Genomic DNA, 24,708 nt, shown 5'->3' on the forward strand with positions numbered 1-24,708 from the left:
TGCCAAGATTACTGACAAACTGCTGTAAAGGGAAGGGGGTTACAGGGTTTGTATAGCATAGGAAGCAGCACAGATCTGGGAGGGGGGAGGTGGAGGCAGGGGGCTGGATTCCCTACTGATGGCTCTGTCTAGATTGATTCTATTATATTCTGAGCGAAATGCTATACAGCTCATGACAGTAGTGTCTACCCCATGCTTTCTGGGCCCTAGAGGAAAATGGAAGTTTGAGATGAAAACCAGACATGCTTATCTTTTCTTGGAGCCTTGCTGGAAATAGTTGGGCATTCCTGAAGCCAGCGAGCCACTGTGTGTCCCCTTAGGCCCCATGGAAGATTTTGAGGAAGGGAATGCCTCCTCTTTAGCATAGGCTGGACAGAACGGTCTCATGTTTTGGCCTCAGGACTGGTCTGTGTGCAAACTGAGATGGGCGAGTGTACACATGAACAAATGAGTGTGTGCCCATGTGTATGTGTGTGTGTGTGCGAGAGAGAGAGAGATTATGGGTGGCAAGGCCAGTATGTGAGTGTGTTGTGTGTGTGTGTGAGAGAGAGAGAGGGACAGAGAGAGTCATAGAGACAGAATATGTTGATAGGTGTAGGTGAGGGCTTTGGGGGCTGGCATGGGGGTATTGGGCCTTTGGCCAGGCAGATATGGGCTATCGGTGTGAGGGAGACCACCAAACGCACCCCAAATTTCACATCATCTTCTGTAGATATCACATTCTCCCAGTGTCCCAAGGCTGGTCCAATCAGCACCACGGACAGCGGTGGCGGCTTTGTGAAATGGGGCGGTACAGGAGCTGTAGCCCCGCGTTTCTCCTCCCTCCGTTCTAATCTGAGTCATTGCTTCCCATCATCGAATCCAAGAGTTCCGCCAAATGCGTAAAAGTAGTGTACGGGGAGGGTGTGAGAGAGGTGAGTTGGCCTTTTGAAGATAAACATTGTGCAGTTTTGGGTAAAAGGCCATAAACATCTGGCCGCATCTGGCCCTCAATTAAGCACATAAGGGAGGAGCCAAAGCAGCTAAACAACCCAAGCCAATAAAGACATCTAATTGCTCCTAACTCGTGGACGCACTAGGCTCCCCGCATATATAAAGGGCCCAAAGATGTCCAAGACCTGAACACTTCAGTCACCGTACCCTCCATTAGTACGTCTCCCTCCTCAGAGCCTCCCTTGCCCCAAGAAGCACCATGACTTGTGGATCTTACTGTGCTGGCCGCGCCTTCAGCTGCATGTCGGCCTGCGGGCCCCGGCCCGGCCGCTGCTGCATCACCGCCGCCCCCTACCGCGGCGTCTCCTGCTACCGCGGCCTCACCGGCGGCTTCGGAAGCCACAGCGTCTGCGGCGGCTTCCGCGCCGGCTCCTGCGGCCGCACCTTCGGCTACCGCTCCGGCGGCGTGTGCGGGCCCAGCCCGCCCTGCATCACCAGCGTGTCGGTCAACGAGAGCCTCCTCACGCCCCTCAACCTGGAGATCGACCCCAATGCACAGTGCGTGAAGCAGGAGGAGAAGGAGCAGATCAAGTGTCTCAACAGCAGGTTCGCTGCCTTCATCGACAAGGTGGGTGTCCTTGATCACACCCTTCCTGAGCCTTCGGGTCCTGGGCTAGGCACTGAAGACAGTCAGGGGCAGGAGACAGGAGGTCCAGGTGAGCTCCCGCTCTGATGGACGAAATGGACACACACCCAGGCCACATGAGGACCGAAGACATCAGGATACAGAGCAGAGGCTCCTGATTTGATAGTGTTGCCATTATATGCAACCTCTGTCCAGACAGGCAGGTCCCCACGGAGACACAAGGACAGGCTTGGAACTGGCCTGTCAGAGGAAGAGGGCAGAACATGCACACACACAGACACCAAAATGGACACAAGAAATAGGAAGAGGCCCGCAGGGTGAGCCAGTGGGTGGCTGTCCTTGACCACACCCTTCCTGTAGCCCACCCATGCTCAGCACTCAGGCTGGGCACTGAGACAGGGGGAGCCAGAGGCCAACCGGAGACCTCTACCTGCCTCTGCCTCCAGAATACACATGCCACCTGGACTCACCAGGTCTGGAGAACTCACTTTACCTGAGAGCAGACGCTGACCTTGCCCAGCCCTTTGCTCCCATCCCTGAGTGAGAAAATCCAGACAGAGATCACAGGAGGGAAATCCAGGAGTCACCTTGTCTCCCACTGCCCATCTCTGCCAATGTCTGCTGAGCTCCAGGGTTGGGAGTTTGCCCCTAAAGCAATCACCCCAGCCCCACCCCAAATTGGCTTCGGGACACCAAGAGCCGTCTGACCCCTCCCCCACACCCTGAATGCAGGTGCGCTTCCTGGAGCAGCAGAACAAGCTTCTAGAGACCAAGTGGCAGTTCTACCAGAACCGCAAGTGCTGCGAGAGCAACCTGGAGCCCCTGTTCGAGGGCTACATCGAGACGCTGAGGCGGGAGGCCGAGTGCGTGGAGGCCGACAGCGGGAGGCTGGCCTCGGAGCTCAACCACGTGCAGGAGGTGCTGGAGGGCTACAAGAAGAAGTGAGTGCGGCCCGGAGTGACGCTGGGCACAGGAAATGGACTTGGCTTAGAGCCCGTTGGGTTAGACTTGAGAAGAATTTTCCAGAAGGACGAGGGGCCATGCAGGCCGGGGACTTGCGCGGCAGGGTCATCTCAGCTGCGCCACTCTTGCCCAGATGCCTGCCTCAGGGTGGGGCCGGGATGCCCCCAGGAGACCTGTCTGTCCCCTACTCAGCCTTCCCTTCTCTGAGGCTGTCCCCCAGGCCCCGTGGGGAGGAGGCTTCTGCAGGCTCCCTGGCTGCCTCCTGCTGACTGACCTCTCAGTTTTCCCACCCGTAGCACCTGAGCGTCTGGTGGTTCGGGGCTGACAGGCCCCGGGGCCCCGGGTGTGCCACTGCCTGGGGTGCTGAGTGCCGATGGGGGATGCGTGTCATAGGCCCCCACACCTGAGCCAGGTTGGACAGCCAGATGAGGGGAGGCTGGGGCTGCCTTGCCCCAGAGGTGACACTGTCCTCTCCTAGCATGGGGCCGGGGGTTGGGTCCTTATGTGCCTCCTAAGGTGACCTCACGGCAGCTGTGGGAACGGGGCTGGGAGGTCCCACACCTTAGCTCTCTGGACCCCTCAATTTAAAGTGGAGACAGGATCCTAGACCCGTTCCAGATCTAACCAGACAGAACGGAGACAGCAGAATTGCTGCATTCCAGCTCTTGGGAGCTCACTAATACTGCCCCCTCCACTGATGTGAAAGGGAGACGGCCTCTGGTGAGACCTGCCCTTCCCTGACCTCCCTCTCTGCCCTCTTCTGCCTCAGGTATGAGGAGGAAGTCTCTCTGAGAGCAGCAGCTGAGAATGAATTTGTGGCTCTGAAGAAGGTGAGTGACGTGGGATCCGGAAGCACACACACCAGGGATCTCGGAATGACAGACTCTTCCTGGGGAGACCCAGAGGGTCTCAACCTCCACGTGGGGTACACGACCTGGCCCAATCGGGCTGGGAAATCCCAGAGGTCAGGTCATGGAAGGCTCATTCAGGTCGCCGATGAAGGGCAAGAACCTTGGACTGTGCATTAGCACCCTGCCCTGGGGCGAGGGATGGCTGGGCTGACCGGCGGATGTCCCACTGTGCTTTAGAACTTGTGGTCTCTGGCGGGGACCCCATGGAGGCAGGGCAGCTCCAGTCTCTCTGTTGAGGGACAGCGTCCTGTCTAGCACTGGGGCAAGTCTGACCAACAGGAGGGGCCCAGTCCCCGGGTATTGGGGAGGATGGAGCTGAACCCGGAGTGACCAGGTGGTCTTGGAGGACTGCCAGGGGACAGGGAGGGGTCGAGGTGGCGAGCAGGGAGTCAGTCTGGCAGGCTTGTTGGGATAGGGAGGGTAAGAAGCAGAGCTGGGACCATAAGAGGAGAGAAAGGCTGGCGGCCCATCTCAGGCACAAAGGGGTTTGTTCTCAAAAGGGCAGGAGGTTGCAAAGCCCGCCCCAGGCAGGTCAGAAAGTATGGCGACGGCCTGGGAACAGAACAGTGGGAGTCCTTTCCCTTGGCCTCCACGAATGGGAGAGAAGAGAGGGGAGTGTTTGGGGTAGTGAGCACCGGGGTCCTCTGAGCTCACAGACACCCCATTTTTCCAGGATGTGGACTGTGCCTACCTCCGCAAGTCAGATCTGGAGGCCAACGCGGAGGCCCTGATCGAGGAGATCAACTTCCTGCGGCGCCTGTATGAGGAGGTGAGGGGCCGTGGTCCAGGTCGAAAAGAAGCAGCCAGCCTAGAAGAGGGGGCTGGGGCCTGGGACTGAGTTGGCCATGGATTTGGGTTGGGTGGGGGCTGCAGTCCATGAGGCTGTAGTGGGAGCTGGGGTAGAGACCAGGTAAGGGCTGAGATGACTGGGTCCACACTGTGGTGGGTGAGGCTGGGGTGTAAACAGGTTCCCCACCATCTGCAGGAGATCCGCGTTCTCCACGCCCACATCTCAGACACCTCGGTCATCGTCAAGATGGACAACAGCCGGGACCTGAACATGGACTGCATTGTGGCCGAGATCAAGGCTCAGTACGATGACATCGCCAGCCGCAGCCGGGCTGAGGCCGAGTCCTGGTACCGCAGCAAGGTGAGGGGCACAGGACACCTGTCTCTTAGACATGGCAGCACGAGGGAAGCCAAGTATTTATTAAGAAGGCCTCTTTTGTCTGGAGTTTCTGATCCCGTGGGATAGTAACAGAATGGCACACAGCTCTCAAGTTATAATCGCTGGGCAGGGCTGCCATGTATAGTTGCACAGGCTGAGCCCTGTACAACCTCCCGACCATCTGTGGTGTCTGAATGGGTGGGAACCTCCATCCTGAGCTCAGGAGCACCTTTGCTTCTCCCCCCCCAGTGCGAGGAGATGAAGGCCACGGTGATCCGGCACGGGGAGACCCTGCGCCGCACCAAGGAGGAGATCAACGAGCTGAACCGCATGATCCAGAGGCTGACCGCCGAGGTCGAGAATGCCAAGTGTCAGGTACGGGTCGCCTGGGGCCTCCCCAGGGCCACACAGGCAGTGTGTGCCCCGACTGGCTCTCACCATTCATGATCCAGCCCATTTGCAGGACTCATGTCCCTGGTTGTGGTCCCTCAGGGGGACTCCGTTCATGAAGGGGAGAGGCCTGTTCTTGGGGTGTCCCCAGCTGGGGGAGGGGAGAGACTGGACACATGAGGGAAATGGACCGAGACACCCAGGACCATAACCCACTTTGTTCTCTCCTGGGCCCCAGAACACCAAGCTGGAGACCGCGGTGACCCAGTCTGAGCAGCAGGGCGAGGCGGCCCTGAGCGACGCCCGCTGCAAGCTGGCCGAGCTGGAGGCCGCCCTGCAGAAGGCCAAGCAGGACATGGCCTGCCTGGTCAAGGAGTACCAGGAGGTGATGAACTCCAAGCTGGGCCTGGACATCGAGATCGCCACCTACAGGCGGCTGCTGGAGGGCGAGGAGCAGAGGTGGGTACAATAGCCTATTTTCTCTCCCAGCCCTGCCTGGGTTCCCAGCGTGCCATGTGCCCTCTGGCATCACTGGACTCCCATTTCCAAATCTCCCCATCCTGCATCTTTACAGGTAATTTGAGAAAGTCCTTTCAGTTTGTTTCTAGCCTCCTTTGAGTCAGTCATGCCCACTTAGGTGCTCATATGAGTTTGGTATTTTTGCAAATCTGCCTTTCAGAGCCAGGAGTCAGGCCCTAGTAATTGTTTTCCCGAGAATCCTAGTCTGGGCTTTCAGCCACCCTCTCTTGAACGTGTCTTTCCCCTCCTGGCCTTGGTTGCACATAATCCAGCATCTAGCTTTTGTCTCAAGGCTGGCCTTGGCCCCATTCGGGAGTTCGTATTTATCCTGTAATGACTGACTCAGTGGGGGATTTTATCAACTCACAGTTATGTATTGTAAGCACAGTGGGCCGCCCTAAGTGGTCGTCCATTGCAGTAGGTGGGGCGGAAGGTGGACAGATAGCAGGGGCCTGTCCCTTGAGGCAGCGGTGTCCTGCTCTGGGCATTCTTGCTTTTTGCTAGTGTTGGAGGTGGCAGGGCTGGAGGGCAGCTGACCATCTCCTATGTATACAACACTCCCAGAATGTTGCCCCTGGGTTGGTCAGGGAAGTTTCATTAGCGGACAATTCCGCAGCGAAGAGTATCTTAAGATTGAGTTTGGAAGGCCTGACGTTAGCTTTGGAAACTGAGAAGTCCAGCCCTCCACCACATAGGGCTCGTGGGGGCGGGGAACTCAGAAGCTTTGGTGTGGGTCCTCTATGAACCCTGGGCATGGGGTGAGTAGGTGGTGGACTGCAAAAATTCTCCCCACACCTGAAGCTGACTTTGTCAACCGTTTGCCTTGGTGCAACCAGAAGGACGCCCGTTCCCTTTCCTTAAGGAGTCGCGTTGTGTGGGAAGGGAATGAGGGTTGAGTGGAGTTAGGTGGCCAAAATTATAGCCTTGCCTCTATCACCGGTTATTTCCTCTCCCTGGGCCTTGCTTTCTCCACCCGTCAAATGAAGGAACTCATGGAGACAGCCTGTTCTAAATGGGCCCTAAAATCCCATTCATTCATGCGACAGTTGTTTATTGGCCGAACACTGTTAGGCACTGTCGATTCTTCAGTGGGGAAAAGACAAGACAAAATGTTCTGCCCTCTTGAGGCCCACGTTCTAGTGACCACAGTCAGACCAGATTTAAGAATTTAAATCTGCACTTCCTCGAATGCGTTTACAAGTCAATCGGAACCAACAGCAATCATAGCAGCCGACAGGTCTGAACTGCTCACCACGTGGCAGGCACGGAGCCCTTACGCGGGTCCCTGGATTCCACCCTCACAGGGGATCTAGGAGTAGATACTCCCGATCAGGAGGCAGGTGGATTGGAGGGCAGGGCAAATCTGAGGTTGCTAGCCAGCCAGGCACAATGGGCATTCTGTCTCCAGAGCCCTCGTGGCGGCTGGGCTACCCCGGCTTCCCGATTGGCGCGCTTATAGCCCCTTCCCCAAAACAAGTGCCCAGAAGGAGGGCACGGACCTCGATGTCGCCTCTGGCCCATGACACCAACCTCTCTCTTTTCCTTTCCCAACAGGCTGTGCGAGGGCGTCGGCGCTGTGAATGTCTGTAAGTAGCTCTTCCCTTCCAGTCTGCTCCCGTCAGGGGGGGCCCAAGCCTTCTGGGAGGGGCGTGTTCGCGACCCCCAAGCAGCCTGGCCGTGGCCGTGCCTGATGCGTTCTCCTCCCCCTCCCATGCAGGTGTCAGCAGCTCCCGCGGTGGCGTCGTCTGTGGCGATCTCTGCGCCTCAGGTGCTGCCCCTGCTGTCACCAGCCGCGTCTGCAGCGCCCCCTGCAGCGGTAACGTGGTGGTGGGCACCAACTCGTGCGGGGCCTGCAGTGTGGGCTGTAAGAAGTGCTAAGAGGCCGCGGCGCCCCTGCTAGCGCGCAGCCACGTCCCCCTCCGCCCGGCCCGACCCCGATCGCCCCGCCGCTGCCCCACGACCGCCAGCTGCCCGCCCCCAACAACCAGTCGCCAGGTGTGCACCCTCGGCACGTCCTCCCTGGGTGCTCCCTCTGCGCGCCACCCCCCGGGCGCCCTGAGCCCTGTGCACCTGGGGCGGCACCTTGGCCTCTTTCCGTAGCCTTTCCTAGTAGTGGATTTATCATCTTGAGGATTCATCCTTTCTTCTGCCTTCTGTGTTGTTTGCTGGATTCATTCGTCCTGCCCGACTCCCTCACCTAAGCTTGCGGGACAGGGCAGGCCCTAGACTCTCCCTGTCTCCACTTCCTGGGAATCTGCCAGTGTGCTGGATCCTGTGGAAGGGAGGTGGGGAACACTGATGGTGGTTTTCCTGTAACTCTGTGAGGCCCATGGCCGTGGGAGGGAAGAGCATCTCCTTGCAGGGCTGCCTGCAGAAGCTTCTGAAAACCCAGCGACGTAACTGCCAGCCCCTTTGTCTTCGTTTCACTCTGTGTTTCCAATAAACTAACTGTAGCGTATCAAACCCGGTGCCTCAGAGTTTTCAAAGTGCCAGGGCTGTCCTGTGATAGGAGCTCCCTGCCAGAGATTTCCTCAGGACCCCTCCAGCCACTTAGTTACTACTGGCACTGGGTACGTCCCTCTGATCTTGAGCGACGCAAGCCTTGGAGACACAGAAGAAGACCCAGTGATGCAGGGAATCACGTGTGGTCATGGATTTCTCTAGACCACGATTTCTCAGCTTCAACAATATTGACATTTGGGGCTGGAGCGCTCTTTGTTGGGGGGCTGTCTTGAACATTGCAAGGTACTTAGCAGCATCACTGGTCTCTACCCACTAGATGCCGGGTGCACTCCCCCACCCCCATCCATTGTGACAACCCAACATGTCTCTAGAAATGGCCACGTATGCCGTAGGAGTTCTCCACCAGGGTGATTTTGCCCCCCACCCCCCACCCCAAGGGCATTCCCGGAGAGGAAAGAGCATGAGGAAAGGTGTGAAGATGAGAACAGAAGGAAGGAGTGTGAGACAAGCAGTGTGGGGGAGAGAAAGGGCACTGGGGTTGGAGTCAGACTAGGTTTCTAATTCAGCGTCCTGCCTCTGCCATTTCCCAGACGTGTGACTTAGGGCAAACTGCTTCCACAGTCCGAGCTTCCCTTCCTTTCCCTCCCAAGATCCCCCAAAGTTTCATCAGGTCATGACATCAGCTTGAAGTTCAGGATCTCACTATTTGGATCAGATCCAGGTATGCACAAGGCTTTGGGACATGGCTCCTTGGTTGCAGCACCCCCCCCCCCCCATTATGGTTTATCTCTATCTGAAGACCTGTGAATTACGAGTTTTTATGTCTACCACACACCTGTCCTGCAACAGTGAGATGGGGGTAGGATAGCCACAGTGGGCACTCCCATTTAGAGGGAGGAAAAATTGGGGGCACTGAGAAGTCACTGGTTCTTAGCAATTCCAAGTATGGTCAGCCAGGCCCTGCTACCTCCTTCCGTTGTAGAGTGTCATTAGTGCCCACTTTTGCTCTTTGGAAGTGGTCCTCCTCTGTTCTTGGCTCTATCCTTTGGGATCTTGGCTCCGTTTTCTGGATCGCTCTTTCTTTTCCATGACAAGTGGCTCATGTTTTCTTAGCCTACTTCCTGTCTATAGGAGGTTGGGGACCAGAGGTCTGTTTTCATCTTGAACTATCTCTATTTCTTTTCGTGAGAATGGCTGTAGTTCTTTTAAAAATGTTTCTGGGGTGCCTGGGTGGCTCAGTCAGTTAAGTGTCTGACTTTTGCTCAGGTCATGATCCTGCAGTCTGTGAGTCCAAGCCCCACGTCGGGCTCTGTGCTGACAGCTCGGAGCCTGGAGCCGGCTTTGGATTCTGTGTCTCCCCCTCTCTCTCTGCCCCTCCTCTGCTCATGCTCTGTCTCAAAAATAAATAAACATTAAAAAAAAAAAACTTAAAAATGTTGTTTTTGGTGTGTCAGAATTTGCTGGACAGAAGCTATCCCCATAAATCACTTTGAGATAGGCTCCTCTCAACCTTAGACTGAGAGTCACAATGCTTTAGGACAATACCGAAGATTCTTGGAAGCCCTGTTGCTTAGTATTCAGAATATCTCCGATGGCGCCTTTCAGATGCTTAGAAAACTTTTGGTCCACAGAGTGAGTCTAAGAGGCCATGAATTAAGTCTTTTTGAGATCTCAGCAAATGATCTAACAGTCACAGTGTTCATCTGGCTTTTGCTTGAGGGCGTGGTTTACTGGCAGGGCTTTGAATTTGATCTTTGTTCTGCAGCCATTTCTTACTTTGAGAACCTTTTGCTGACTGGAAAGACTGTCCTTCTGAGTTATGTTAAAAAGCCGAACATTTCCCTCCACAGTCCATCTCTGTCCTCTTGTGTTTTATCATAGGCAGCTAGGAGAAGCCAGTGGCACCTTGGTCATTCTACCTGGAAACCCTGGCCAGATCCCCAGCTCCATAGATGTCCTTTGTACCTTCCTTGTCACCACAGGAAATAGTACTGCCAAACTTGTCACCACTACATAATATGGGTCACCTTTTACAGCACCTAGTAATAACTTCTTCATTGTCCGTCCAGCTTTCTCTAATGGTCTCCTGGAGGACATTCAGACTCTGCCTGATGCCTGGTCCCAGAATCAGTCATGACCGAACCCAGGTTTGTTTGTCCGACGTGCAGCAAAGCCGATCATTGAGACGCTGAGTATGCAGAAAGGACAAGGTTTATTCAAGAGGCAGCCAAATGAAGAGACAGGATGATGGCAAGCCTCCAACTGACCTCAGTGAAGGGGGAGAGAACAAGTTTTTTACAATCATAGGAGTTGAGGTTATATATATGTATATATATATATATATATATATATATATATTAATGGAAAGGCAGGGAAACTTATGACTATTCATGAAAACAGATCGAGCGTGTGCCCTGAGCAAACATGCATGTAACATACATCCCATGTTCACTTGGGGGTGGACTCTTAGCATCAGAAGGAGGCAAAATTCAGCCCCTAATGTAAGAGGTTATTTCAGGACAAGGAGCAGGGACTGTGGGCATGCTCCGAGAGTGGGTATAAACCAGATGGTTCATTGTCTCTGGTAAGGAATGCAGGGCTTTGCCTGTTCATGGGCAGGAACCATATGAGTTGACCTTGAGTCTAGGCTTCTGCAGAGACAGCTAGCGTATTTGTTAGTGGGGGCAGAAAAGACACAGTAGCTGATTAGGGAGAAACAGTTCTCTGAAAAACAAGCTTTTGACTTTCTGTGAAGTTTCTATCTCCTGGTTTGACAATGTTACAGGTCTTAGGTTTTCTCGTGGTAGCATCCTCATTCCAGGTACGGATTTCTTCTTCACGTATCTATGGCTGTTCACAAAGTATCCCCAAACTTAGTGGCTTAAAACAACAATATTTCTGATGGTCCCTGGGATGAACCCTGGATGATTCTTCTGCTTCATATTATTGGCTGGGGCTCGGGGAGGTCCAAGTGGCTTCACTCATGTGGTTGATATGTGGCGCTGGCCACTGGCCGAGAGCTCAGCTGGGGCTGATGGCCAGGAGCCTCTGTCTTCCTCCACATGCTGCCAGTCCCCATAAGGTCTGGGTGCAGAAGCCCAAGAGTGCCACTTCCACCACATTCTATCGGTCAAAGCAGTCAGAGGCCCCGCCCAGATCCAGGGGAGGGGCAATGAGGATTGATGGGGAGTGAGTGGCACGTACAGAACGGGGAGGAATAGCTGGGGGCCATTTCTGAAGACAGCCACCACAAAAGGATTCAGTGAGACCACGCAAATAAAAGTTTAGAGTGCAGTGTGGCACATAATTGATACTTGACAGCTGCCATCATTATTGTTATTACTGTTACTGTGGTATCATAACGGCACAGCATTTTGAGCCTGTAAACAGCAGGAGGCAGGGTAGGGTTGTCGAAAAACCTGGGTATTGCAGGGCACCTGGGTGGCTCAGTTGATTAAGCGTCCAACTTGGGCTCAGGTCATGATCTCATAGTATGTGAGTTCGAGCCCCGCGTCGGGCTCTGTGCTGACAGCTCAGATTCTGCTTCAGATTCTGTGTCTCCCTCTCTCTCTGCCCCTCTCCTGCTCACACACACACACACACACACTCTCAAAAAATAAACATTAAAAAAAAAAGAAAAAGGCTGGGTGTGGAAAGTCTGGAATTTTGGGGGTTCTCGTCCTGGTTTAGTCACCAAGAGCGCATGGTCAAGGCTTTTCAGCTTCTGGAACCTCAGTTTCTCCATGTTTTGGGGTGATAACTGAATGAGCACTCACTCCAGCTGCTGGGCAGGGCCAGGCAGACGCCGAGGGACTGTGACTCTGGGTATGGTCACTACCACAGCTGGCCTCACCTCAGGCTTGTCAGCCCACAGGGGCCTGACATCCAGATAGCTCATGTTCCTCGCAGTCAATGCGGACTTTCCAGAGAGGAGGCACAGGGCTCTCTGTGAAGCCTGGAATTGGCCCATGCCATCTACCTCTGCAAGATGATGTGAAAAGTGCCTGGAAGGAAGTAGGAATGAGGAATGATCGCGGGCAAAGCTTTTCTGGGGTGGAGTTGGGGGTGGGGGTAGGAGTGGGCCGTGGAGGAAAAGCATAGACAGGAAGGGCTCATCTTAAGCTTTCTGATGGCACTGGAGAGCGGTCCCCCTCCTCCCCACCAGCCTTAGGACTTATTAGAGTTCCTGGATTTTTCCATGCTCTTCCCCTTGTCTGGAGCACATCTCTTCCTCCTGGTTAACCCCTTACTTATGTTTACTTTCTTGCCGTAAGATGTAAGCTTCCTGGAGGACAGGCATCTGTGATTATTTCCATCACTGCCATGAACCCTGGCTTGTGTAACAGTCCTTGGTACATATTAGGTGCTCTATAGTTATTTGTTGATTGAATAAACAAACTCTGGCTCTTTCTTTAGGTCTCGGCTTCAATATTACTTCCTTCAGGAGGTAGCCAGCTTTCCCTGGTTAATACTCCTACAACCATGCTTCTCCTTTGCTCTAGTACCAAGGCCCAGGCCTCTTTGTGGCTGCACCTGTCGTTGATGGAGAGGTGGCGGTGGTGATGGAGGAGGTGGGGCTCAGGGACCCAGGAAAGGAGGCTCTAATAGACGGAGAGTATGCAGCGTCAGTCCTGCCTGGTGCCTTGAACTGGCAGGGTGGAAGGAAGACACATCCCGTCCAGAGGCATGGGGTCTCCCTGGGATCCTCTGGGGCACCTGGATGACATCTCAAGGCTGGCAGTCCTTATAGTAGCCTCCTTAAGTCCCTGGGGAGGGAGTGTTATGATCCCAGAGCAGAGTTCAGAGTCACTACGCAAGAAGGTCAGAACTGGAAAGGCCCTTGCACAGCCCCTGGGCCAGCCCTCACTTGACATGTGTTCAAGGCATCCTGAGCCAGAGGCGGGGAGGAAGGCAGGGACGACAGGGAGTGGGGAGAGGTGGTGAGATCGGTCAAAGCCAGATATATAGGACGGGTGTGCTGTGTTCAGGAGTCTGGACTTCATCCTGAGGGCAATGGGGACCCGCTGAAAGGTCAGACTTGTGTTTTATAAAGACCTCTGGCTGCTGTGGGGTGTGGGCTGGGAGGCGAGAAGACTGGCACTCCAGCCAGGATGGTGGGGGCCCGGAATGTGGGTGGTGGCACAGAGAGAGAGGAAAGGGATGGTTTAGAGGGGTGCTTAGGAGATAGAAAATGAAAGCACTTGGGGGTTGATTGGTTTTGAAGGTGAGGATGCAGGCATGGGGAGATTATAGGTCTGGGCAAGTGTGTTAATGATCTTGACAGGGGACACAAGAGGAGGCTCTGGCGGGCAGAGAGCGAATAGTGAGTTCAGCATGAAGGTCTGTTGGCTTAGAAGAGTCTCCAGAACTGCCAAGTGGAGATGTCTTGTAGGAACTGGGGCAAGTGGGTCTGAAGCTGGGGAGTGAGGTCGGGTGGCGGGGGACTCATCCGGACTCGGAAGTGCAGGTGGGGGATTTTAATCAAGGAGGCCATTAACTGTGGTGGTAACTGCAGGCCAGAGACTGATGTCATTGCCCAGGCAGCGTGTGCCGAGAGGTGAGAGAAGGGCCCCAAGGCACCTGAAAGTTCAAGGGCAAGGTTGTCTGGGTGAGGGACATGAGCCAGGGAGAGGTTCGGCCTGGGAGCAGCTGAGGGTCTGAAACAAGTCAGAACAGGCAGAAGAAGGTAGTGGAAGGCCTGAGACTCAGGGCTCAGGAATGGGGAGGGACAGAGGGCCACAGGGAACCTAGGGGGCTTGGGTGAGGAACCGAGAGGGCCCCAGGGATTCCAGGAGGGAGTGAGGGAAGGTAGCGGGTCCTCGTAGGACAGCTTGAGGAGATGGGTGGGAAGGAGCAGGGCCTGGAGGAAGAGTGGCCAGCATGGGGGCTGGGGACAGCTGGGGCAAAGGGACAAATGAAGAGGGTCAGTGAGAAGGAAGTAGACTGCACGGGAGGGCTGGGGCCTGAGGAAGGCTATTCCAGGCCTGGCTCTTCCTGAATGAGGTTAGAGGACTCTCAAGCTTTTCCTCCTGAGAACTCCTCCACTCTTCCTGAACGGAGAACAGGAGAGATCAGGCCATTCGGGGGGCAGAGGAGCCCTCTCAGCCTTAGGATTGAAGCTCTGAGGTATCTGAGGATGAGGTAGTGTGGAGGGGAGCCGAGGAAACGAGTAGATGGTATGCTCTTACCAGCTACGGGGCTTTTGAGGAGGCTGTCCCAGGTGCTGAAGAGGTGTGTGTATGGGGGGGGGGGTGGGAAGGATGGGCAAGAGGTGGGTGTCAGGGGTCTTATCTCCCCTTGTTTGATGGGCAGCAGTGGGAATGGGGTGGGGTGGGGTCCAAACTGACACAGGGCGGCCACCTGAGGTGGTTGCTGCTGTGCTGTGTGGGTGGGTGGTGGTGGTGGTGGGGAGGGGAGAGAGTGAGGGTGTACCAAGAAAGTGGGGTGTATCAAGAAAGTGGGGTGTATGTGAGGGGGAAGGAGGCTAGAACCAACTGCCCCAACTGTCTTCCAGCCGACACCATGACCTCCTTTGGTTCCCTTCAGAACCAGTCAGAAGAAGAAGTCCCAAACTACCTGGCCAGGGGAGGATGCCACTGTCTGGGGACGGGCCCTGCAGGTGTCCAGGCCCTGAGACAGCTCAGATCTGCCCCAGTCTTCACAGGCCCGTGGGGCCAGGGTGCTCACCGGTCAGTGGACATGGGCTCAGGCCAAGAAAGCAAGATACCACAGCACAGAAAGCAGGTCCTCCAGTTTATTGGGAAAAACAGGAGACAAGAGACCAGAGAGGCAGGGGAGGCCTCCAGCAGTGCTCCTGCCGGGGAAGGAGAGCCCTTCTCCCAGGGAGGGGCCAGAGGCCAACACAGCGGAAGGGAAGGGTCCATTCCCAGGCAGCAGCCCCCTCCAGTAGGACAAGACGAGCAGAGGAGTGGCTGATGGGAAAGAGCCGCATGGTGTATTCTCAGAACACGAGGGGAAGAGCTACCGAGGCACCGCTGTTCTCAGCTGGAGGTGGAGGCAGGGGCACATCTGGCAGGCAGGAGGGGCTTCTCTGGCTCTCTCGGGGCCGCCTAACACCTCCCCAGCCCGCAGGAACCCCCTCCACAGGTGGTGTTGAGCTGGCCGCAGGGCGCGCACATTCCGGTGCTCACCGCCAGGTTCCCGCTGCAGGGGGCGTTGCACGCGCTGCCGGTCACAGGCCGGGAGCCGGACACGCAGAGGTCCCCGCAGACAACCCCGCCCCGGGAGCTGCTGACGCCTGTGGACACAAGGGCACAGTCGGGAGGTCTTGCTGGTGGCCACCCCATGTGGCCACCTTCCTTCGGCCTCTCTGATCTGCCTAACCCTCAAGGGAAGGACACAAAGGGCCTTCAGCTGCATGGAAGGAACCTTCGTCGGAGAGCCAGGAGCCCTGGCTGGGCTGGAAGCCTTGGGTTCTGACACTCGTTCTGCTTTGCGACCTTGGGCAAGTCCCTTCCTTTTTCTGGTCCTCGGCTTCCTCACCTATACAAGGTGGCGGTTGTATTGAGTGACATCTCAGGTTCCGTTCTGCAGTGACCTGTTATTCCCCTACCCCATGTATGCTGGCCAGTTCTTCCTGCAGGCTAACCTTAGCCGCTCCTGCTGCATGACCAACCTACTACCATTTACTGAGGGAATTATTGGAAACACTCCCCGCAGTGTTTCTATACGCTCACAGCCAGAGAATTCTTGTTGCCAACAGGAAATTTTCCTTTTCAGGGCTCAAGATACTTACAGACATTCACAGCTCCAACACCTTCACACAGCCTGAGTGGAGAAAAGGTAAGAAAGGAAAGAGAAAAGTCAGGATGAGATCCTCAAATTTCCTCTAGGCTGGAAGGGATCATCTCAGGTCTATTTTTGGTCTATATTTATGCCCTTGTATACCTTTTAAAAAGTATCTTTCTGGCAGTTTCAGCAATGCCAGGCCACACTATTTGGCAAGCAGAGCATGGGCTGGATTTCAGCTCTTATTTGCTTTTCAGATGGCTGCCTTTGTGCAGTGCATAGCCTGTACAACCATACATGGCATACTTGGATGGGTCCAGCTTTAGGAAAGGGAAGGTTCTCTTGGGCAGTCGCATGAGGCCAGTGTCACACTTTGGCCTGCAACTCCACTCTTGGGCAAGGTAACCTCCTAGAAACCAGGCAGTGAGTGGATCTTGAAAGACTTGAGGATGGAAAAATTTGAGGATGTTCTAAACTGAGAGAGTGGGTATCTTGGTTCTGGACCTGGGTTCTCTGGGACTCTAGACCTCACAGTGACACTTGACCTTCATTTTTCTCTCTGGATGCTATGTCTAAGATCCAGTCCTTTGAAACCTGGGATTCCAAGACCCCAGAGTCTAGCTTGGGGTCAGTTCTTGGGACTGAGACTGGGATACGGAGGAATCAAAGGTGGGCAGATCTAGGCAAGTGTAATTCCTGGGGCAGCTGGGTTGGGCCTCACCTCTGCTCCTCGCCCTCCAGCAACCGCCTGTAGGTGGCGATCTCGATGTCCAGGCCCAGCTTGGAGTTCATCACCTCCTGGTACTCCTTGACCAGGCAGGCCATGTCCTGCTTGGCCTTCTGCAGGGCGGCCTCCAGCTCGGCCAGCTTGCAGCGGGCGTCGCTCAGGGCCGCCTCGCCCTGCTGCTCAGACTGGGTCACCGCGGTCTCCAGCTTGGTGTTCTGGGGCCCAGGAGAGAACAAAGTGGGTTATGGTCCTGGGTGTCTCGGTCCATTTCCCTCATGTGTCCAGTCTCTCCCCTCCCCCAGCTGGGGACACCCCAAGAACAGGCCTCTCCCCTTCATGAACGGAGTCCCCCTGAGGGACCACAACCAGGGACATGAGTCCTGCAAATGGGCTGGATCATGAATGGTGAGAGCCAGTCGGGGCACACACTGCCTGTGTGGCCCTGGGGAGGCCCCAGGCGACCCGTACCTGACACTTGGCATTCTCGACCTCGGCGGTCAGCCTCTGGATCATGCGGTTCAGCTCGTTGATCTCCTCTTTGGTGCGGCGCAGGGTCTCCCCGTGCCGGATCACCGTGGCCTTCATCTCCTCGCACTGGGGGGGGAGAAGCAGAGGTGCTCCTGAGCTCAGGATGGAGGTTCCCTCCCATTCAGACACCACAGATGGTTGGGAGGTTGTACAGTGCTCAGCCTGTGCAACTATACATGGCAGCCCTGCCCAGCGATTATAACTTGAGAGCTGTGTGCCATTCTGTTACTATCCCACGGGATCAGAAACTCCAGACAAAAGAGGCCTTCTTAATAAATACTTGGCTTCCCTTGTGCTGCCATGTCTAAGAGACAGGTGTCCTGTGCCCCTCACCTTGCTGCGGTACCAGGACTCGGCCTCAGCCCGGCTGCGGCTGGCGATGTCATCGTACTGAGCCTTGATCTCGGCCACAATGCAGTCCATGTTCAGGTCCCGGCTGTTGTCCATCTTGACGATGACCGAGGTGTCTGAGATGTGGGCGTGGAGAACGCGGATCTCCTGCGGGGGGAGGAGTGGGGGAAGAAGCAGAAGCAAGTTATCTGTGCCTTTTGTCACTCGCTGATGCTGATGCCTGTACTTTCTTTGACCTATTTGGAGCCAAAGTCTCCTATGCGGAGCGGATAATCCTCTGATGAAATTGTAGGACTTTATGTACAGTTAAGAAATTCCTTTTAGAGGAAGATGCAACCACTTTTCAAATGCTTGCTTCAGGGACATTTAGGCCCCTGTGAGCCTGGGCTGCTTCCCGCTCTGCCAGAATGCTGTGGATGCTTCCCAGGGCCCAGACCCTGTGTCAGGCCCCATTCACATTCTGCTGGGCCAAGTCTATAAAAGAAGGCTATTGGTTGCCAGAGAAAACAGCTTGAGGCTGTGGGATGCTTTGTGTGGGCTGGCCTGGGGATTGCCCTCTCTTGCCCCTTACTAATCCCGTCCCCTTTTTTTCTCCATTCCTCTGCCTCCCTTCTTCCCTCTCCCTGCTCCCCTGCAACCTTCCAGCCTCAAGCCTGGGTTTCCAAGTCAGCAGGCCTCTGGGGGGCTGGGCAGGGGGTTGGGCATGCCCACCACGGCTGAGAGCTCCCTCACCTCCTCGTACAGGCGTCTCAGGAAGTCGATCTCCTGGATCAGGGCCTCCGAGTTGGCCTCCAGGTCTGACTTGCGGAGGTAAGCGCAGTCCACCTCCTGTGTGGGGTTCAAGGGGCTGTGAGGCCAGCTGTCCTCAGGGCGCTCTGAGGGCTTGGCGGCAACGTGGCGGGGCAGGGAGGATGGGGCAGCCAGGGACTCAGGGTGGGGCTGGGCTTCTGACACTCACCTTCTTTAGAGCCACAAACTCGTTCTCCGCTGTGGCCCGAAGTGCTACCTCTTCTTCATACCTGAGGTGGGAGGGAAGAACAGGACGCTGCCTGAGCAGCTCTCAACTTGGCCACGAAGGACGCCTGATTCCTAGACCCTCTCCCTGCTCGTCCCTCCGCCTCCAGAAGACATGGGGCAGGACCAAGAAGAAGTCAGGCTGCCTGTCCAGGCCCGCTGAGATACACTGGAGAACTGAAGTGCCCATGCTCACATCACCTCCGATCTTTTCGGTGGGGATGGGGGGGAGGGCAGGATCTGGAAGCTTGGTGTGTGCACACGTGCATGAGTGTGTGTGCAGAGGGTGGGGGAGTATTTTTTTTCACCCAGGGCTCCATTTTCCTTTCTTCCGCCCCTGGCTTTGCTATAGATAACGGGAACCCCTCTCAGTCATTCCCCCTCCTGGGCTCGGCCAGTACCAGTCAAACCTGCCACTTCCTCCTGCTCTGTGGGCAAGGCCAGCTCCGAGCCAGAGGCAGGGAGTGTGGCGGTCTGGCAAGTTCATGGCTGAGAGTGCTACTAGCCACCCCTGGAAACCAGCATCCTATAGCACCCAGTGTGCACCCTCCGTATCCTGTGTCACGCTTTATGACAGATGGCCTGTGCCGTGACTGGATCAGACCTGCTTCCCAGCAGACTGCAGGCCCCACGAGGACAGGCACTGTGTCCACGCCTTGCCCCTGGATTGCCTGCACCCTTCTCGGTGTCTGCCTGGCACCTGGTAGGCACTCAGAAAATGCTGGTTGAGTCAAGGAGTAAACTTGAGAAGCAACGTCCGGGACCTTGAAGGCTAGATTCAAAGGCACCGGGGGTGTTAATTTTTCTGGGGTCGTAAGAGAAGTGTCTGGTGGATGGAGAAAGGGAGAAAATATCACTTCCCTGACCTGCAGATGGGAAGGCCAGGTGAACTCCATCTCCCAGCGGGCCAGGACCCACCCGCAGGCCCCATGTGCCTCCAGGAAGGACAGAGGGTACAGACTCTTCCCCATCCTCAGGCAGAGTCCCAGCCACAGACCCAGGCACTGCTCCCCGTGCTGGGAGCTTCCTTCAAGCCCTTTCCTGAGCCAGCACCTTCCAGCACTCACTTCTTCCTGTAGCCCTCCAGCACCTCCTGCACGTGGTTGAGCTCCGAGGCCAGCCTCCCGCTGTCGGCCTCCACGCACTCGGCCTCCCGCCTCAGCGTCTCGATGTAGCCCTCGAACAGGGGCTCCAGGTTGCTCTCGCAGCACTTGCGGTTCTGGTAGAACTGCCACTTGGTCTCTAGAAGCTTGTTCTGCTGCTCCAGGAAGCGCACCTGCCGCCCAGAGGCAGAGCCTGAGAATTTCTTCTTACAGGATGGGGGTGGGGGGCAAGAGGCGGGGATCCCAGCACCAGGACCTGCAGGCCCCCAACTCTCAGACCCAGAGTCCTCCCCGGCCGGTGTAATGTCAAAACCACACCAGGGCTTCATCAGCTCGTCTGGAAGTCCTTCCTGAGAGCCCGCTTCCGTCTTTCCTGGGCCATTACGGGCTGCCACGGAATGTGCTAAACTATGCCGAGCCCAGACTCTGCTGCTGCTTGTTAGTCACGTGTCCTCGGACCCAGCAGCTAACCTCTTTGCGGAGTGGGAGGCTTATGCTCACTTCACTAAAGGGCTTAGTGAGCCTGGGCACCTGCAGGCCGGACAGCTACTACACAGGGCAGCTGTGGTTGTCGGCGTGCAGATGGTCAGGCTGGCCTTTTTAGAAAGGCTGCCTGCAGAAGTTGAAAAATAAAGTATGTGCCAATCATTGAAACCTTACAACAACAAGGCCATTAGAATGATAGTCACCCGGGATTTGAGGGCACGCCTGCTCTGTACTCCAACCCTCCCGTTTTACAGGTGCAGAACTGAAGGCCCAGGGATGTTACCTGGCTGCCTGAGACCTCACAATGGCAGAGGAAAGACTCAAAACTCTGCCCCACAGAGGGCTCTTCTCTCTCTAGAATAATCAGACTATTGGCCCTCGGGTAAATTTCACCTCCATCTCCCTGCCACGAGGCTGGCCCGGCCGGTCCATTTCCTCATTCAGATCCCTTTGTCTCGAGACTGCTACAACCCTGCTAAGTCCTTTCCGGTACTGTCCTTGGTGTTTCGTGTTGGTAGCAGTTCCAGACTTTTTGGGTCCTTCCTGGTGAACATCTCTGTAGAGTGACTTCTTTCCAGTCTGACTCCGGAGAGCCCTCCCCAGCCCCAGAACTGCTTTCTAGTTGGAGAGTTCTCCCTCGTCCCCTCATGGGGAAGATGGCTGCAGACTTGAGCTGAACACTGACATCTGCTGATGGGTTCAACTGCGTCCAGACCATATACTGCCTGCCCCCCTATAAGGCCCACAGAGTGGGGATTGTTGTTCACCCCTGGATCCTGAGCCCCAAGGCTTGGATAAACCACTCTGGTTTATCTAGTCTTTCTGTCTGTGTCCTAGGGGGGTGACTGCTTCCCCTTTTGGACTTGGCTGGGGATTTCTCTGGGCAAAGGCCTGCCTCGGACTCCCTCCTCAGTGCCCCGCTGGAGTCCTGACCATGGTTCGGATTCAGGGACGGTGTGATCAAGGACACCCACCTTGTCGATGAAGGCAGCGAACCTGCTGTTGAGACACTTGATCTGCTCCTTCTCCTCGTGCTTCACGCACTGCGCATTGGGGTCGATCTCCAGGTTGAGGGGCGTGAGGAGGCTCTCGTTGACCGACACGGTGGTGATGCAGGGCGGGCTGGGGCCGCACACGCCGCCGGAGCGGTAGCCGAAGGTGCGGCCGCAGGAGCCGGCGCGGAAGCCGCCGCAGACGCTGTGGCTTCCGAAGCCGCCGGTGAGGCCGCGGTAGCAGGAGACGCCGCGGTAGGGGGCGGCGGTGATGCAGCAGCGGCCGGGCCGGGGCCCGCAGGCCGACATGCAGCTGAAGTTCCTGGGACCGAATCCGCAGCCCACGGAGCTGAAGCCACAGGTCATGTTGGAGACAGGAAGGTGTGGGAGCAGTGGAGAAGCTGGCAGAGGACAGAGCCAAAGGCTTGTGCTCCCTGGGCTGTGGCAGGCCCTTTTATGCGCCAGGGGCAGCTGGCATTAAAAGGGGCAGCAAAGAGACAATAGCTGCGTTTTATTGGCTTGGCATCACCCCGGCCTCTTAAGAGCCAACCAGGCTTGCCTCTTCAGTGTAGCTGTGTCAACAATCCACAGCCACAGGCCTGTTTCATCTTCAAAGCTATTAACAAGCTTCCTCATGGCCTCTCCCCCTCCCATTGCTACTGGAAGCGGAGAAAGGGAAGGGGTCCTGGAAGCATCAGTTGCACTCGACGCTCTGACTACGGGGAATGGGTGCAGGGACCTGGGGTGGAGCCTGCTCTCGTTTCTGGAAGGGTCATCGCTGGGCTATGGGCCTCGGACCTATGACCTGGCCTCAGGGTGGATGGCTAGCCTGCCCCAAGGAGCGGGCTGTGTCCCAAACAACTTCTTGTTCTAGGAGGCTCCTTTGCGTTCTTCTGTCTCTCCAAAGCGTGTCCCTTTCTCTACTGTCAATATCAGTCTCTCCCGACCTGTTCCTACCCAGAGCCTAGTCAGGGAGGGCAGTGGGGGTACAGGTTTGGGAGGGAGCATGGTCTCTGCACTTTGGGTATTCCCAGGAAGATGGGCCACTGGACACCAGCTGGGACATGGGAGAAACTGAGTCAGAGAGTTCACGAGAGAACCGGGGCTCTTCTTCGGAGTTCTGGGTCTTGTTGCTGGGGGATTAGGGGGCAAGAGTAGGAGTGTAGAATTACCCAGAGCTATAGAGATTGATCAGGGAAGACCACCGGGAGGTGGGTTGAAGCAGGACTGGGGTGCAGTGGGGGCAGGGTTGGGAGGAGATGAGAAAGGAGTCTGGCTCGGATTTGGAGGCTAGGCTGTGTAATCATGCACTCTCTCATTCATTCAGAAAATTCTTATGTGTGCCAACTGTGCACCTGCTAGGTCCTGGGAATCCAGCAGAGGCCTGAGGTATTTGGAGGTGGGAGAGGGCGGCATGCACACAGGGGTGGCAACAGTTGGCCGGGGGGGAGGAGGAGAAGCCAAAGGTGGAGAGAAGGTCCTGAGATGCTTACACTGAGTTGGGATCTGATACGGGGCTCTGGGGACGCTTTAGGTTGTCAGCAGGGAAGCTGAATGATGAATACTGGTGGGTATGCCCCCACCAGGAAGGATGAAAGGTGCTGGAGATGGGGGGAGGGAGGTCACCAGCGTCCTGAAATGGCATCATTTCCACTCCTCCGAGGACTCACGCCATGAGAGGAAGTGATGGGCTCATGTGGCCGTCCCAAAGGCCAATTTCTCATGATTTTCCCCCTCAACGCTTTGGGCTAGGACCACTGATGGCTTTGGTGGGTGGACAGTGGGACCAAGCCAGGAGGTTCCTCAAACCTGTGGGTCTGAGCTCATAAACCCTTCCAAGAGCAAGATTCTTGACTGCCTTTGTACTTGAGCATGGCTCCTTTGATGGACCTGTTTACCGACCAGCCACAAGCACATGCTGACCGAGGCTGGGCTAAAAATAGCCCTCTATGCAAAAGGGCCTCACCTATTGCCCTCCTTAGTCCTCTCAGGGCAGGTGGGTCACTTATGTCCCAGGGTAAAGGAAGGCCTGTCTTTTCTGGGAAGGCAGGTGATGGTGCTATGGAAGGAAATCTGTCAGGGGCAGGGTAACATCTTAATGTATCCTACTTCCAGCCCCTCCTCTTGGGCCCTATGGAAAAATTTTCATAGGCTCTCACGTGTGGAGTGCGAGCTCTTCAGGTATGGGCTGTGGGGTAGGGGCTTCTGGGGTGAGAGACACCCAAGAAGGCAAGGCCTGGGGAGGAGCTGAGTGGCCGGTGGTGGGATTTTGGAGCGCTTCTGTGGGAGGCGTGGCCGGTGGGTACTTTCATGCTGAGTGTTGGCTGGGTTACACATCTACCAGACATCCGAGGAAGGACCAGCTCTTTCGCTCCTCTTCTCTCAAATGCCCAAGGATTACATGGGATTTAATTCTTGGTAAAACGCTGAGGGATACAAGGCGCTGAATCTCGCAGGAAGCACTCTCTGTTGCCGTGCTGGTGATTGCACCTCTGCGCTCTGACCCATGCCATCCGTTACAACCCACTGGGCTGGTGTCGAGTTGCACGCTTCACTGAGGGTCTCTGTGTAGACACACCCACTTCCTTGGGCTGGGGGAGCCATGAGTGAGCCCAGACCCCTGTCCTAACTGGAGATGATGGCAGTGTGGACTCTGGAGATAGAAAGGCATGGTTTGAAGCCCGGCTCTACCGCTGACTAGCTTTGTGACCCCGGGCAAGTAATGGTTCCCCAGTTTCCTTACTGGTAAAATATGAACAGAGATCCATGCCCGGCTGGGAGGGACTAAATGGGTGCCTGGAGGTGGGAGGCGCCACCCGCACCTTCACCCCATACTAACAAGGTGACTGGTCTTGGTTAAGCAGGCCCTTGCAAGGCATAGTCTATACCGGCTGTGAAGTACCATTCTTGGTAAGCAGAAAACAGCCCAACAGCTTTACAAGGCAGTCACGGCCACATCAGAAAGCTTTAATCAGAGCACCTATTTGTAAATGGCTGAGAACAAAGAGAATTGCGAACTGGGTGAGCCCTTGAAAACAGACTTAGACAGGAAGCTGACAAAGGGACAGCAGCCCAGCAGGTTGCTTCCGTCCACCTGGGCTCCAGGCCCTAACCGTGGGCTATAAAGGCTCTGGTCGAGCCCCAGGCTGGTTGGGTCACCCAGGCCTGTGCCCTGAGCCTGCTCCCCACACAGCTGGCCTGGGTCGGCCTGGGGGCTGACTGGTCCCTGCTGCCCGGAGTGACTGCTTGCCCTGTCCTTCTGGACCTTTGATTCCGGCCTCCCTCCCTCCCTGGGATTGTAAGAACCGCTTGTCCTTATTTATAACTGGGGTTTTCTGGTGGTCACCTGCCTGTCTGGCCCACTGGTTCTGTTGGCATTTCTTGTTGCCTTCATATCAGCGGGCCTTTTCATTTTTGTATCTTCTTAATGGATTTTTTAAAAAAAATGTTTTATTTATTTTTGAGAGAGAGAGAGTGGGGGAACATGAGCAGGGGAGGGGCAGAGAATCCGAAGCAGGCTCCATGCTGGCAGCAGTGAGCCTGATGCGGGGCTCGAACCCACAGACTGTGAGATCATGACCTGAGCCGAAGTCGGGCGCTCAACCGACTGAGCCACCCAGGCGCCCCTCCCCTTAATGGAGTTTTGATAAACAACACTGTGATGAACATATGTAAGGTGTATCTTCATGCACGTAGCCGCCAATTTCTTTAGGAATATGGACCTCCTGGGCCTTGTGAAGACGCAACGAAGTGGTGTGTGTGACA

At 55.8% G+C, this 24,708-nt stretch overlaps 2 protein-coding genes across 2 annotated transcripts; one reads left to right on the forward strand and one right to left on the reverse strand.

Moving 5' to 3' along the window:
• The first annotated feature begins 1,113 nt into the window (after positions 1 to 1,113).
• LOC106986418 (keratin, type II cuticular Hb6) lies at positions 1,114 to 7,993 on the forward strand. The gene is made up of 9 exons (XM_053226277.1): positions 1,114 to 1,561; positions 2,312 to 2,520; positions 3,312 to 3,372; positions 4,127 to 4,222; positions 4,439 to 4,603; positions 4,871 to 4,996; positions 5,250 to 5,470; positions 7,085 to 7,116; positions 7,248 to 7,993. The coding sequence occupies exons 1-9, from the start codon at positions 1,193 to 1,195 to the stop codon at positions 7,406 to 7,408; spliced, it is 1,440 nt and encodes a 479-aa protein (XP_053082252.1). The 5' UTR covers positions 1,114 to 1,192; the 3' UTR covers positions 7,409 to 7,993.
• Positions 7,994 to 14,733: 6,740 nt separating this feature from the next.
• LOC106986419 (keratin, type II microfibrillar, component 7C) lies at positions 14,734 to 21,396 on the reverse strand. Its single transcript, XM_053226276.1, has 9 exons — positions 20,926 to 21,396; positions 19,430 to 19,638; positions 18,307 to 18,367; positions 18,081 to 18,176; positions 17,331 to 17,495; positions 16,938 to 17,063; positions 16,464 to 16,684; positions 15,750 to 15,781; positions 14,734 to 15,251 (listed from the first exon to the last, which is right to left on the reverse strand). Exons 1-9 carry the CDS (start codon positions 21,307 to 21,309, stop codon positions 15,064 to 15,066), a joined length of 1,482 nt encoding a protein of 493 aa, XP_053082251.1. The 5' UTR covers positions 21,310 to 21,396; the 3' UTR covers positions 14,734 to 15,063.
• Positions 21,397 to 24,708: the final 3,312 nt, after the last annotated feature.

The sequence above is a fragment of the Acinonyx jubatus genome, chromosome B4, assembly GCF_027475565.1.
Source record: "Acinonyx jubatus isolate Ajub_Pintada_27869175 chromosome B4, VMU_Ajub_asm_v1.0, whole genome shotgun sequence".
Taxonomy (NCBI): Eukaryota; Metazoa; Chordata; class Mammalia; order Carnivora; family Felidae; genus Acinonyx; species Acinonyx jubatus.